The following is a 15,108-nucleotide window of genomic DNA, read 5'->3' on the forward strand; positions in this document are numbered from 1 at the left end:
AAGTTCGCGGATGAAAAACCCAACCCAATTAACCGCTTATGAGGAATCGAAATTCAGAGCACTTGCTCTTCCATCTCCCTCAACAACCTTTTGATTGACTCTGCTTAGATCTCTACCGTGAAGCAGATAAATCGACATGCCACATGCATGCGATGCTTAATCATTTGTAATAGCCATATTTGCCCTGAAACATAATTTGCCGTATCAAGCCATTTTTCTTGCTCCCTCCGCTTCTAGTGCTTAGCTTTTGCTTTAAAAAGCATTGAACAGTTTGCTTTCAAAACAGTTGTGGAAGAGGTGTGGGCAGCGGCCAGGGCAACTGACGCAGGAACCCAGGGACTCATGGTTCAATCCCCGGTGCCGGCGGCAGAGCAGCCCAGCACCATGTCACTCTGGGCAATAGCTCGCTTAATCTTCCTGGGGGCCCCCAGCGCCTTGACACCTTCGGGTAATTGTTCGTGCTTTACAAATACTGGACATTTACATTTGTATGTTTGCCTTTGTTATGCTTCCTGAGTAAGTCATGCATGTATACCACTGTGCTTTACCTGATTAATCATTGGCAGGAAGGTCTGGTACCCAAAAGTGTACTACAATCACTGATTTCTCTTTTGTACAAGCAGCTACTCCATGTATAAAGGCCATCAGCCCGAGTGAAGGTTGGACAACAGGCGGAGCGACTGTCATCATAATCGGAGACAACTTTTTTGACGGCTTGCAAGTTGTGTTTGGCACCATGTTGGTCTGGAGTGAGGTAAGATTTCGAAGTTAATGAAGTTAAAACTGTTAATTGTTTGGGAGTGATTATGGCAATGTCAATGATCAATTTACAGAAGAGCTCATAGTGCCATATGACAAAATTATGTTTTTTATAATGATTCCTGTGTCATATTGCACATAGCTAAAGAGTAAGGCCCTCTGGTGAGAACATGGTGGTACCATGTCTCGATGTACAAGTGAACAATTAGTGCTAATGTTCGCTAGAAGCAGGCTTAGGCAAACATATGGATCCAATTTTCATATAAATGATGCCCTGTGGTCTTTCCTGCAAACTAAAAACAGAGATCATTTACAGGCATTTTCCCTGCAAACTGTACGACCCCTAGCCTATGTGTGTGAGCGAGAAAGTAGAATTTTTAGATGATGGAGCAATTTAAGCTAATTATGTAATTATATTCAGCTGGCATTCATCAACCTATTATGGTTTTAAATATGTTTACTGTATGATTTTATAGCTGATAACACCTCATGCCATCAGAGTTCAGACCCCACCACGACACATTCCTGGAGTAGTGGAAGTAACTCTCTCCTACAAATCCAAACAGTTCTGTAAAGGTGCGCCTGGACGATTTGTCTACACCGGTAAGTCAACTGTGTATTTCTAACTTTCTTGAAATGGTCTTCACATTATTATGGCTATATTGCTTTTGGGTACAGCCCAATGCATCCAAGTTTGTTAATCAACAATCACCCTCTTAAACTTTTGCTTTTCCACAAGTAACCGACTTTGTCAAGTTGCCACTGATATTTGTCGCAGGAGTTACAATAATTACTCATTAATCTAACAAATTCTTTTACCACTCACTGCCTAATAGAGTGGATAACAATTTAGGCAATGAAAGCATCTGTTTCTAGTGCAGGGTCACAAAGATCACAAACAGTTTGTGTAGTAAGGAATAGCGTTCTTTCTTTCTAAATGTTCTGTGTATTCAGCAATAATTTTGTAGTGCTTAGAAACACATTTTGGCCCTGATTACAAGTTGCATGGCACTGGTGGGATACAAATTCCCCACACATAATTACTGTTACCATGTGGCAACACCTTGACAGTACTGTGAAAGATACAGAATTACTATGTTGTTTTTCGCACAGTATTCCCTTTCCTGAGGGCTTTATCACACACATTTACCACCTCCTCTGAAAAGGGGGTAAATGTGTACGGATGCTTCTGTGTGTGGTATGGGTAGAAGGAGGAGGTAGGGAGGGAGGAGAATTGGAAGATTAGTTCTGGAATGTTGAGACTGTTGAATGCTTTAATCTTGCCAGAGACAAAAGTCAGGGTCTAACAGTGGAGGCGGTTTAGCTACTGTTGCAGCCAAAAAATAATGTGTTTTACTGGTTTGGAATTTTCTGCTGGTAGAATTGGATCTGGTGTTCTCGGACACAGGAAAACCAGGTGCGGGAACAGTGGGCTAGTCGTGATCAGATGGAGCAATATCCTATCCGGGGCTACTGCTCCACCTACTCATAATTAGGCCTGTGGTCGTTTAAATCATTCATTGAGTGATTCATTTAAGGATGCCTGTGACCACAATTTGCATCCTATTCTGATTCCTATATCAGGATTGCTTTCCAAAACTGGGTGTCACGTTTATGTTTATCTCAATTAAACACTTCTGAGATGCAAAGGTGCCTGTTTCTTGCCTCTCATTTCTCTACTCCCAGGAGTTTTACGAAATTCAACTAGTTTCACTAAATCTGTAGTACAACACATTTGTAGCTTGGGCAGGGATTACTCCTTGCTTTCTTTTTGAACTAAGGATTGAAATAATGTGTTCTTTAGATCCTGGACAATTGTAAGCTCCAGTTAAGATGTTTAGCTCCTGTATTAAATTGATCTTCTTAAAGGATTCCTCGTGGGCACATGTATATATATTTATTTGAAACCTAGCCGAATGGTAGATTGTTCTGAGAAAGTCTGTCAGGGCAAACTCAGAAGTTCTTTTGTGAAGTTCAAGTCAGTAACACAATCCGAATCTTTGAAACATGCTCCTTTCACTTATTTCCTCCTCTGGACTGCTAGAGCTCAGCTGTTACCTACCAACAACTTTGGAGCATGGGAATCAGCATTTTAGTGCATTATATATGGGAGAGGATGTGGCCTTATGGCCATAGCTGCCGGCTTTGGAGCTGGGGAACCAAGTATGAGCCTCAGCGTCTGATCAGTATCTTGTGATTCTGGGCAAATCATTTAATCTCCACGTCGCTACCAAAAATGAATGTGTCCTTACGTAACGTAATAAGTGCTAATTTAAAGCACTCCAATACCTACGGGTTGTGTTCGCGCTATATAAACCTGCCAAAAAAAGAAATTTAAAAATAGTCTCATCAAACGTGGCACAACAATCTTTATGTGTTCCAGCTTTGGGCATTCCTCTTTGAAGCTGCAACCTTCTCAGTCCCATTTATGTTGTCATAAATATTGCTGTGACTTTCTAAGCATCTTCTCATTTACATTGGTTTCCATTTTCCCATTTTACAACCCTGGGGCTTATTACGATGGCGGTCAGAAAGCCTTCGACCTGACCGCCATCGTCGGTTTCAATTCTGGCTGGCTATTTATGAATCAGCTATTTGGAATAGAAACCAACCATTCATTCCGGCTGGTTTCCGATGGGCTCAAGAAGCCCGTCTGCCAGTCAGAGGCTGGCCCGTAATTTGAAAGGGCGGTCTGTCCTCCCTTGGGATTACGATGCACGGTTTCCAGCTGAGTTGCATGCCGGCCTTTCTGACATGGAAACCCATTGGAAAGCTAGTTCAGGGGCCCTTAGCAGGGCCCCTTGTGTGCACAGCCTCCGGTTGGGGGCCGAGGAGGCACCTATGGTGCCCTTCTGTTAATCTCTGCACCCCGTGGCAGGTATCTCAAGGTGCCTGCCACAGGGTCGGTACCTGCCACGGGGTGCAGGGATTAACACCACCTCCCATTTCCCTATGGGAGCATGTACTACAGCCAGTTTACGGCCGTAACACATGCTCCAATATGGAAATGTCAGAATATGGTCGCATCCAAATCAGTTGGTCGGGACCGCTGAATGAAGGTCGGTTGGTCCCGTTTATGAGACGTGTTGGGCCGAAGCAATTCCGCCCGACATCGTAATCGGCCCCTCTGTGTTTACTGTCAAGTTATTCTAGAAATAGGGCTTTCAGTCAGAAATCAGGAATTGTGTTTCGGGAGTTCACCCGCAGGGTTTTCATTTAGTGCTATTGAAAGACTTCACTAGTGCTTTAGTGAGTGCTTTCTTTACTCACAAACATGTTATGTTTTTGATTTGGATGTTGAAATCCAAAGGTCTATGTATTACACTTTAGACCTGTGTTGTAGTCATTTCCACTTACCCCTAAGTCAGTGGGACTTTAATTTTTGGACTTTCCTTTGCTTGAGAAAATCAATTGCCATTGGAAACTCCTCTACTCATGTCTATATTTTGCTCTATAAACACTAGTGAAATATTATTGAACAGCTAACTATGATGCAATATGTGACTTACACCTTACATCAGCCTTTCAAAATAGACACTATTAATCATATGATTTAGTTTTATTCTCCCACAGGAAACATGCAAAGATAAATGGACTGGCATCACTGTTAGTTTGAGGTGACTAATTACAGTGTGCATGCCTAGAATGGAGCATTTAATTTCTTAAGTCTGAATTGAATGCAGCTTTATAGTCCAACTTCCCTCACCCCCAGAGTCATGTTACTTCATGAATAAATGGTAAATAGTTCAAAAATGACGTTATTTATTTGTAGAACACTCTCAAATATTCAGGTATTAGATGCTTTATGCAGTAAGTAATGTAGCAGCTAAACACCTGGGTAGGTCACAAAGAGAAGTAACTGCAGTAACTAGTTCAACGACAGAAAATGAATAAATAGAGTCATCAGTTTACTTTCACATGTGGTTAAAACAATGATAAGGAATCTTCTAAGTGAATTGCTGGAGTAAAAAGGAATATGTTATACAAAAATATACGAAAATTCAAATGCAAAATTTAAAAATAATAATATTTAACTTTTCACCACATTGTCATGGTCTGTTGTGCAGCACAGCAAATATGATTTTAGAGGAATTTGCTGTTTGCACACTGGATGCGACAAAGCTTGCTATCGCAGCACAGTTAAAAGGAAACGTAAGGTCGTAACATGTCTGACCTAGTAACTTCTGTCTGATTTGTGCTGCTCCCAAATTGATGAGGACAATGAGATAATCATTGGAAATTATACTCCTCGTTGAAATGTGAGTCACGCCTCGATATTTCACAATATGAAAATGATGTGGTCTCCTATTAGGAGGGACTGAATCCCGAGGGCATCTGTTTTCCATCAGTGTCCCAACATGCGTCGAGTCTGGCATGGCACTCTAACATTTAACCTACTCAGCATGAGCCCTTCCACAGGGCAACAGGACTGTGGGATAATGAAACAAGAGCATAGTGTGGCGCACAAAGCCTGTACGAGAAAGAACGGGCAAAGATAATTACTTCTCTGGGCTTAGTTCAATAAAGACCTAATTTGTTTATGAACATTGGCCATATTAATCTCTTATAAATACACTCATGCATACAAATTCCCAACCCCCCCACACACAGTCACAGCAACTCCCACGCTCATTAACACACAAACATTTACTCACTAAACCACATACATACACGAACATGCATGTGTGCAACATACTGGGGCAAACACACACACACACGTGTCTGTCAGCAAGCAGAGGGCACTCCCCAGCTATTGCAACATGACTAGCACCGTTTCCTACATCTGTAAGGCTGCAATTACCTTGGGAGAATTTGGCAATTCAGTTGATTAGCATGGTAAATTAAAAGTATGAGTCACAAATGACATGTCCAGCTCTTGTCTACTAGTCCTCTGTATTCCCAGGGTACCTCACCCTGTTGTAAAAAGGTCAAAAATTAGAGTGTGATGACAATTTTCAAGCACCACGCACTTAAGAGCCGAATTAACAATCATTCTGTATGTAATTGCCAGTTAATAGTAAATTGCTTTCTAGACTGTAAAATACAATACATACTCGCGAGCCACTAAAAGTAAATTAATCACATATTAGTTGTACTTAAGAGTGAATACTCCAAACATATAACTAGCTGCATTAAAAGTCGCCCTGTTGTTTATGATTTTTTCATTGCCTAATAATTAAAAAGTCTATTACAAAGAAACTCTTCAGACTAGCACAGCCAATAGTTTAGCATTCACCGTTCTACTTGTAAGGGCAGTTAAAACGTTCAAGTAAAACCTCAGCTTTATTATTTTAATTGGAATATGAAAATAGAAATGCAATTAAATTAAGACAAAATATAGGCTACATGTTTGTAATTGAAAAATTGTCACAGCTAAAAGCGTTCGGTTTGAAACAATTGTCCAAGTGAGGGTGCGTGTAATGTCATGCATGTGTGTTAGTGCTCCCTGAAAGGCGCATTTTTACTTAATTGCTGCTCATTAAACAAAAAGAGCTCAAAGCACAATGATAATAGTTTTGCTTCAAACACTGGCCCTGCATTATGTAAGTAGTGTAGCTGCTTCCAGTCCTCTTTGTTACCCCCTCTCAGCCCAACGCTTTGACAGCCAAGCTTTATTTTAAAGACTTGTTTTTGCTCAATTAAAGAAATTATCACAAATTACTTGGAGGCCTTCTCAGCAGACTGAGCCCAGTTTTAAACTAAGATGTTGGTGCTGATAGTAAACATGTCTAAAAGGGCCCCCCAGATCCAAGCCTGGATACCATTTAGGAGTCTGACAGGACTACCACGTTAGTGGAACATGCACGCCAAAGCTTCCTGCGCAGTGTTCAGTGGTTAAAGAACCATCACCGATTATTAGTTGCCTTTGGGTTCGATAGTTTGAGATTCAAGACCACTTTTAAAATATAGTAAACATGCCTTCATTTCTGTCATTTTCTCCAAAGGCCCAGCCCTGCAAAATGCTTTCCATCATCACGCCCCAGTTCTCCGCCCCTGCCTGTCCCAGCTCTCTTTTGGTGCAGAATAGGTTTCATGTTTCAGAAGCATTTTAAAGTTTGGTGATAGGCCTTCAAACGTGATTCTACAGGTATCGAGACAACATCTCCTGCTCATTATACCATTACAAACTGACTGTCTCACGGGGCAAATTACACGTATTCACAGAGTAAATATTCTTTAATGGTCCTCACAAACCACATTTTTCTATGTGTAATGTTTATGATCAATGTTTTAGATACAGGTAAAACACATTTTTTTTCCTCATAATTCCAAAGCATAAAGCTATGTGATTTTTTTCAGTTCAGTGCTGCAGTTTGCTAAATCATTTTAAGCATCATTTGATTTTCTCAATCTATTCCTCAACAGTGTACATTTTGGGAAATTTCAGTTTTTTCGTTTGCTACAAAGTTTTCAGTGAAAAGCAAAAACGTGTTATTTTGATCAATATTATTATTGTTAGTGTATCAATCAAGTAAAAAATGCGTACCTGTTGATCATGCTTCGAAATGAACCCCAATGTCAGCAAGGCTTATACAAATAAAAGTAAATATTTCCTTTCTCCACCAACCTGTGTTCAGGCGTGTGCTGACCCTTTGAGAACTAACTGAGCTTTCCATTCAAGTAAACCACCCACACAGCCGTTCAAATTTATTAATAAGCATATAATTCAGTTGTGGACTTGGTTTGAGGACAGCACAGGCTGGAGGGTTCATGTGTCTTCAGTAGAAGTGGGGTTCCCTCATTAAATCTTTACAGAATGCCATTTAAGACAATCAGGGATTGATTGATTGCAGGATCTAAGATGAAGTCAAAAATATGTATTACATGGTTGAATGGGTGGATTGTGACTCCTAGCAGTTCAGTCATTCACTTTGTATAAATCAGCAGACTTCACTTCTCAGCCTAGTTCCACATCAGAGAACCAGGGTCCCGTTTCACCAATGTTTATTTACCAATATGTGTTAGTATAGAGAGGAGAAATGCATTTTGGTAAATATATTGGTCGATGAATGTGTAAAATGTGCCATGTGTGCTCAATTTTTCTTGCACACCCACTGGGTGCAATGCAATATATCCCCCAGAGGACATTCCATAATGTGTGGCTGGAGTATAGTTCAACACATCATTTATCCAGAAATAGATGCACTGTAATTTGTACTTGCTGCATCTCTCTTTCCTCTATGGTAGCCCTAACAATGCAGGCATGTGAAAAAAATCTATTAGCACTATGAACCGCAGCTCTCACCACTCATGAAATACTTGCATGGTGGAGTACAGATTCACATTACCACCCCAAACGTGGGAATGAAAATGTAAATCTAAGAACTGGCAGCACTTTACTGCACTCTATTTTTAATGTCTGTAACTTTGGAAAAGTGGAAGAACCAAATGAATATTAGGCTTTCCCTTCACCCACCAAAAGTCGCAGTTGAGTATTAACTGCTAGGCGACATACCCTTTCTAGTAGCACAGGCCATCCCAGGCACATTTTGTGTCCCAAGGTGAGAGGCAATGCCAAGACATAGTTTTGTAGCTTGCTGTGCCGTTGGTCCTCAAATGTTAATTCACTGATATGTTCCAACAAATGTTGCACAACTGCCATGCACTGCTTATCACATCACAAATGACATCACTAATGCTATGTTCTATGACATCATTGAAACATCATTGATGATATTTGAAATGACATCATTGATGATGACAATGCAGATGGTGGGTGCCCAAGTTATAGTTACTTGTTGCGAAAGGAAAATTTCAGGGTGATCCATCAAGCGGGGCCGAGAAAAAGGGTGTGTGAAAAAACTTGCATTTCCGATGTTAATTCCCATAGGAACTTTAGACACGGCTATAGCCCAAGCTGCTGAACAGAATTAGAGCAAATTTGGCAGAAAGTTAGCAGTTGTTCCCGAAAGCCCCCTTCTTAGGTCGAGCCTAGGTAGCGCACATGCACTGTCTGCAAGACCTGCTGTAGTAAAAAAAATGACATTAGTCCCGCCTGCTGGCTGCCATATGGTCACGCGAGTGTTGTTCCTTTTTTCTGCATCCTAACTCGTTTGGCAGCCCATACTTCCATTCGAAGACAGAGGAGCACTGGTCAAGCACGGTTTCCTTACGCTTTTATTCTTGAACAGTTGGTCGGTAGAACTCTTTCTTTATTTTTATTGTTGGTTCCTGCCATTCACTGCTTGTTACTAGTTTTGTTCCAACTATCCCCTGGTTTCCGAATTATCCCATTGATCTTCCATGCGTATATTGGTCTGCAAATTTTTTCGCTTGTTCTCATTTTTAGTCCTTGCTTTCGAGAAGCAAGGCTGGCAGTAAAAGAGGCGCAGGTACAGACTGCTTTGCTTCTCGTAAACAACAACTATAAGTACAATAAGTACTATAAGTACAATGCCAATAGCTCAAACTCTCGCAAATGCGAGACCTATTGCATTGCAAATGCCCGTAAATTGGTGTAAATCCGTTTAGTAGTTTTGGAAATAGCAAGGGAAATCCCAATTTGTATACATAGAGACGCAGATCCTCCGAGGATCCGACAGTCTCCATGCTCAAATCTGTTTGGCTGTCAACATTTCAAATGAGGAAGTGTTGGCAGCCATCTTGGGACTCTGCTTGAGTTAATTCAGTCGATTAATGGCCAGTGCCTGGGGGATGGGGTCCCCGATGCTGAAATTGACCCTGGGAGGGAACCATGCAGCTCATCTCCCCTAGTACTTTACAAACATTTTTTTAAAGGGACAGGCTGCGGGGGAGTGAGGTCCCCGGGGCTGAAATTGGCCCAGGAAGGAGGGCTGCGTGGCCCCTCCCCTATTACAAGATGCCTGGCCCTGGGGGACTGGCCCAGGGAGGGGGTCACTCAGCCCCCCCCTTTAAAAAAAAGGCCGTGCCCCAGAGGATGGGATCGCTGGAGTTGAAACTGGCCCAGGGAAGGGTGGCCATGCAGCCCCCTCTCCTAATAAATCAAAAAAAGAAAAAAAGCCAGCCCTGGCAAGTCACCTAAGGCCCTGCCTCCTTTCAGCACCACTCCGCAAATGCACCTCCTGGTGCACTACTACTCTGGGGATGAAATACCCTGGGCTCCTGAGGGTCCTTAGGGCCAACTACCCCATCTATTACCTCCAGTAAGTCCCACACATTGGAATTTATGAGACATCATTGAAGTCCCCGCCCCCTTTCTCAACCACTCTGAAAATGCCTCTCCTGGTGCAATACTGGTTGGGGATGAAGTCCACTTCGATGTTGAGGGTCTTTGGGGGCCAGGAACCCCTCCTGTTACCTCCAGTAAGTTTCACATAGCAGGATTGCTGAGATGTCCTCAGAGGCCACTCCCCCATTCTCCACCACTCTGCAAACGCACCTCTTGGCACACTACTGATTGGGGTATGAAGTCCACTTGGCTGCAGAGGGTCCTTTGGGACAAATAAGCCCTCCTGTTACCTCCAGTAAATCCCTTTCAGCAGAATTTCTGAGAGGTCTTCAGAGGCCATGCTCCCTTTCTCCATCACTCTGCAAGCACACTTTCTGGCTCACTACTGGGTGGGGGATGAATTGCTACTGGCTCCTGAGGGTCCTTGGGGGCTAACTACCCCTTCTGTTTTCTCCAGTAAGTCCCACACAGTGGAATTGTTGAGACATCATCGCAGTCCCTGGCCCCTTTCTCCACCACTCTGCAAGTGCACTTCCTGGCTCACTAAAGGTTGGGGGCTGAAGTCCACTTGGATACTAAGAGTCCTTGGGGTCCCAAAACCCCTCCTGTTACCTCCAGTAACACAGCGGGATTGCTGAAAAGTCTTCAGAGGCCACACTCCCATTCTGCACCACTCAGCAAATGTGCCTCCTGGCACAATACTGGTTGGGGGATGAAGTACCCTTGGCTGTCGAGGGTCCTTGGGGGCCAACAACCCCTCCTGTTACATTCAGTAAGTCCCACTCAGAGGGATTGCTTAAAGGTCTTCGGAGGCCATACCCCTTTTCTCCTTCACTCTGCAAACACTCCTCCTTGCTCACTACTGGTTGGGGGATTAAGTTCCCTTGGGTGCTGATGGTCCTTCGGGTCAAAAAGCCCTCCTGTTACCTCCAGTAAGTCCCACATAGCGGGAGTGCTGTGAGCTGGTTGAAGGCCATGCCCCCTTTCTCCACCACTCTGCAAATGACTAAAAGCTACCTTTCTGCCAAATTTGGTGTAATTCAGTCCAGTGGCTCGGCTGTAGTCGTGTATAAAATCTCGATGGGAATTAACATGGGAAACAGACTTTTTTTGACCCCCCCCCCCCTTTTCCTCGGCTCCCACTTGACAGATCACCTCAAAATTTTCCATGCACAATAAGACTCACCGACACACACTTTTTGGTAAAATGTCGTGAAGATTCATCAAATGGCGCCAAAGATCTAGGCAAGTCAAAATATATATATATATGCACACTTAAATATTGCTAATGGTAAAAGAGAAGCATATGTACTTTCTACTACAAACTATAGATTTACCTTTAGTAAAATCTGAAGGAATGTAATATGAACGGTTTACCCGTGTACTGCATAACTATATTAGAAATATAAAAGCAGAGAATGTGTTTTATTTGGAATTGTTGTTAAATTGAGTTTTGCTAGATCACAGTTGTCACTCTTATTTCCTGTCTCCAAGGAAGCCAGAGAAATGAGACATACCATTTGTGCTGTTGCACGAGTAGACCATTTGTCCTAATCAGTGACACCCATTTACCAGAATTGCTTAAAATGAACTATACCTCATATAGGAATCACACATTTAGAGTGTTCCATTTATCATCTGAAAATTGAGGGCCAGTAAACTTTTCTGGTCCTCCAGCGGGATCATGGGCATGCATCAAAATGTTAAAAATGATTGGTGAGCGTAAACTGTCACACATTTATCAAGGAACAGGAACATTATTTGCTAATTTCCCAACCAAGCCAGTGACAGGGTGCTTCGTCTTTAGACCCACGGTGACCAACATGGCCTTTTTGTTATTAGTACAAGTCAAGCGCTTTTTGGCTGTTGCAAACAAGACACATTTATCTATCATCAGAGAGTGCTTTATTTTTTTCATATGGCTCTGACCGAAGCCTGTTCTTTGTATCATGATTGGCTGTATGGGCTGAGTTGGAGTAACACACAGGGCTTCAGAGGAATTGATAAATCACAAAGTTTGCAAGTCAAGGTGAAGGTATCGACTGTGTTGCACCAAATCTGACAACTTGTATTCTTGGGAAGACCATAATTTGTCTTGGATGAAAGGACAAAGGGGTCATCTCGGTTGTGTTCAATAAATGCCGAGATTTGAAAGTTGGAAAAGGAGCTTTACTTGTATCCGTCCCCAATCACAATATATGCCTTATTTTTAAGGTGTCCTTGTAGAATAAACAAATTACAAGAATGGCATAGGGTGAAAAACGAGTACTACATTTATCCTACACATTATCTTGTTGAAATATGTAAGGCTTCATGTGGTAATTTGTACGATTGTTATCTGCATCTAAATTTAAAGCTCAGGAAAGTCAAAACATTAAACTTTTGCCGTGTGTCTGATTTTTAAATTGGTAGGCTAAGCTTATAAGTCTTTTCTAGGCGAGGAGGGAGTCATGGATTATTAAACTTAATTCCCTTTCTTCTAGCTAATTATTAAAAGTAATAATTAGTTTTATGGTGTTCGCACATTATGCCATATTTTGTGGTTGGTGCACGTTTTTCACTGTGGCGTTTGGGCCCCGAACAGGAATTTCTATTTTCAGGATGATTATATTTGGAATACTACATTTACCCATTTACCTTTGCAGAGAAAAATGTGGCACATAAAATATGTTAATCATTTATTTTTGTTTGACATTTATTCCACACGAAAAGTTAAAACGTATTAAGCTTCCAGAGTATTATAAGTAGGAAATTGCGGAATTGTTTTTTATTACATCTCAATATTTGTTTAATTGATGTCACGCTTGCTAACTATCACACATGAATCATGTATATGCTGTGGCTTAAGACTAATGTATATGCTGTAAAAATTTGCACAGCTAACTTTGATCTTTTTGACGTGGGTACCCCGATCCACGGGTTCAAACATGGCTGTTGGAGTTCCCCTACACTATTGCAAATATTCTAGCATGCTGCAAATATCCATCACCTGACGCTTCCTTTTTAAGCAATTGGAGAGAAGCATACAAATGAACAGCAGACACTTTTAAAAGAGTATAATTATTGTTTTGAATAGAGATCTAGATCAGAGAAAAGTATAATCATGTCAACTTCTTTGGCATTCTCAAAATTGCAAAGTGTATGCAAAGGGATACGTCATAGACATACTGCGATGGTTCAAGACATACACTGTTACTTATACAGTTTCCATACTTGGCCATCCTTTGTGTTTGTTGTGAAAATATCTGAGCTTAACTTGAATTTGTATTCTTCCCAAGTGTCTCTTGGAATTTGCAAATAATGGCGATGGTGATGGATAAGCATAATGCAAAACATTTTGTGACTCAAATAAGTAATTTCCCCAAAACAGCACCAAAATGTGTGTGGATGTTTAACACTCAAACCTTCTTGTGGAAATGCAAGTGCCTTTCTGTTGCAAGAGGTTATCTTTTCCCGTAACTGATCAATGATCTATTAGGGATACATACTGCATAAAGCATATCCATCAATCATGCAGCTGTAGGTACCATCCATATGGAGCACCATAGTTTCATATACAATTTCACATATTTGGTAACGTCTTAAATACAATAGGTTGGTGAGTTTAAAAGTGGAACAGCCACTGTAATGTTTGCATATTATTTGATACAAACATTAAACATTTAGGTTTTCATGAACTGTCTTGCATAGTTGAAATCCTGCCATGAATAATGCTTTTATAAATCCAAAATATGCGAGGAAAGTCAGGTCATTAAGCAGTTGTATTATCCCTTAAAAGGGTACACCTTAGATGCTTTAGGTGCCGTTAAAGAATATTTCAAAATGGCCTTTGACCCTATAGTATACAGTCCTCTATGCTGGTTTTAAATCAATCATCTAAGACAAAAAGAAGAGCATGAGTTTGCTTGATCCTGACTCTCAATGGTGCCTTCTCAGAAACAAACTTCATAAACTTACTGAATGCTTCAAGGCACACACAGGTCAGGCAACTACAGTGCTAAATCATACTCTCCAGCCACCTGGCAATTTTTGTAAATTTTCTTTCTTAAAATAAAAACACCTATAATGACCAGCTCCCTGGTGCAGATTATGATATCATAGATCCTTCTAGCTTCCAACTATCTCAGTACTATCCTGGGGGTACTACCAGCATAATAAACAAACATACCCATGTCTCTACACAAGCTCACAACTTCTGTACATCAATTTGTGCTATATCTGTGATCAAGGCGAAAAGTTAAATGCTTTGGGTTTTGCACGTTCTTGCACTGGATTAAAAGCTTTGGATTGGTTTCCTGGTGAATGGATATTTAACTAGGCTCCTCTTGCCCTGGTTCGGATGCACAATCCCCATCTGGGTCTGCAGTGCGGGCTTGCTTCGAGAGGTGTTGTGCTATATATATCTGTATTTCATATGTCAAATACAGATGGTAGCACCTGTGTAGGTAGACTTAGATAAAAATGTACATTTTGATTTGCTAATATCTTTGGTGCAATTTGAAAAATATGCACAGAATAAAAAACAAATGCTTATTCATTTTGAGTTCTTCATACCAAGTTTTGTGGCCGCTCTCAATCGGGGCCACAAAGAGGCAGGTCCCCAACTTGACATTTGCTCATCAACTAAGAATAAAAGGCCTGAACAAGCTTACTCCAAAGCTGCACTTTAACTGTGTTTTTTGTATAATATGGTACAATACTGCATCGAAGGATTCCAGTGGCATAATACCTATAACACCAAAGTCAGAGTGGTTTGTAAATATCACCAGAATCCTAAGATGGCACCATAGACCCATATTAAAATGGTACATGCAATGTATTTTTTAAATTACATGTTCATTTGGAGATACTTGTCTTGCAATGAGTATTGATTGGAATTATAATATTTAGGTTTTTGCATAGGAAGGAAGATGGCAAGTTGCAATTCCCATTCTTCCTATAGTTAAGAGAACAATATGAATGAAGTTCAGTGCATACTAGATTACCCGAATCAGAGAAACATAGAAGGTAAACACCAATACATGTTTAGGTTTTTATATTGAAGAGGAACATAATGATGATTAGGTTATTATAAATCAGTTCTCTCAAATGCGGGAAGAATGTTGAAAAAATGGCAAAAATAGTCATGGTGACAGAAGGTAAAGGAGAGGAGAGGACATAGCCATGCTACCGTGAAGTGCATAAATGGAATTGTATAA

The 15,108-nt window shown here is 41.1% G+C and overlaps 1 protein-coding gene across 13 annotated transcripts in view; it reads left to right on the plus strand.

Moving 5' to 3' along the window:
- The window catches only part of EBF3 (EBF transcription factor 3), a 179,962-nt gene that overhangs the window by 118,680 nt on the left and 46,174 nt on the right, over positions 1-15,108 (plus strand). For all 13 annotated transcript variants that reach the window (XR_014961777.1, XR_014961780.1, XR_014961781.1 and 10 more), the window contains exons 9-10: positions 624-754; positions 1,236-1,362. Coding sequence is in view for 8 of the 13 variants with exons in the window: in XM_085606210.1 (XP_085462336.1) it covers positions 624-754; positions 1,236-1,362 (258 nt within the window). In the remaining 5 variants the exon portion in view is untranslated. The remainder of the gene's footprint in view (positions 1-623; positions 755-1,235; positions 1,363-15,108) is intronic.

This window comes from Triturus cristatus, chromosome 1_2 (assembly GCF_964204655.1).
Source record: "Triturus cristatus chromosome 1_2, aTriCri1.1, whole genome shotgun sequence".
In the NCBI taxonomy this organism is placed as follows: domain Eukaryota; kingdom Metazoa; phylum Chordata; class Amphibia; order Caudata; family Salamandridae; genus Triturus; species Triturus cristatus.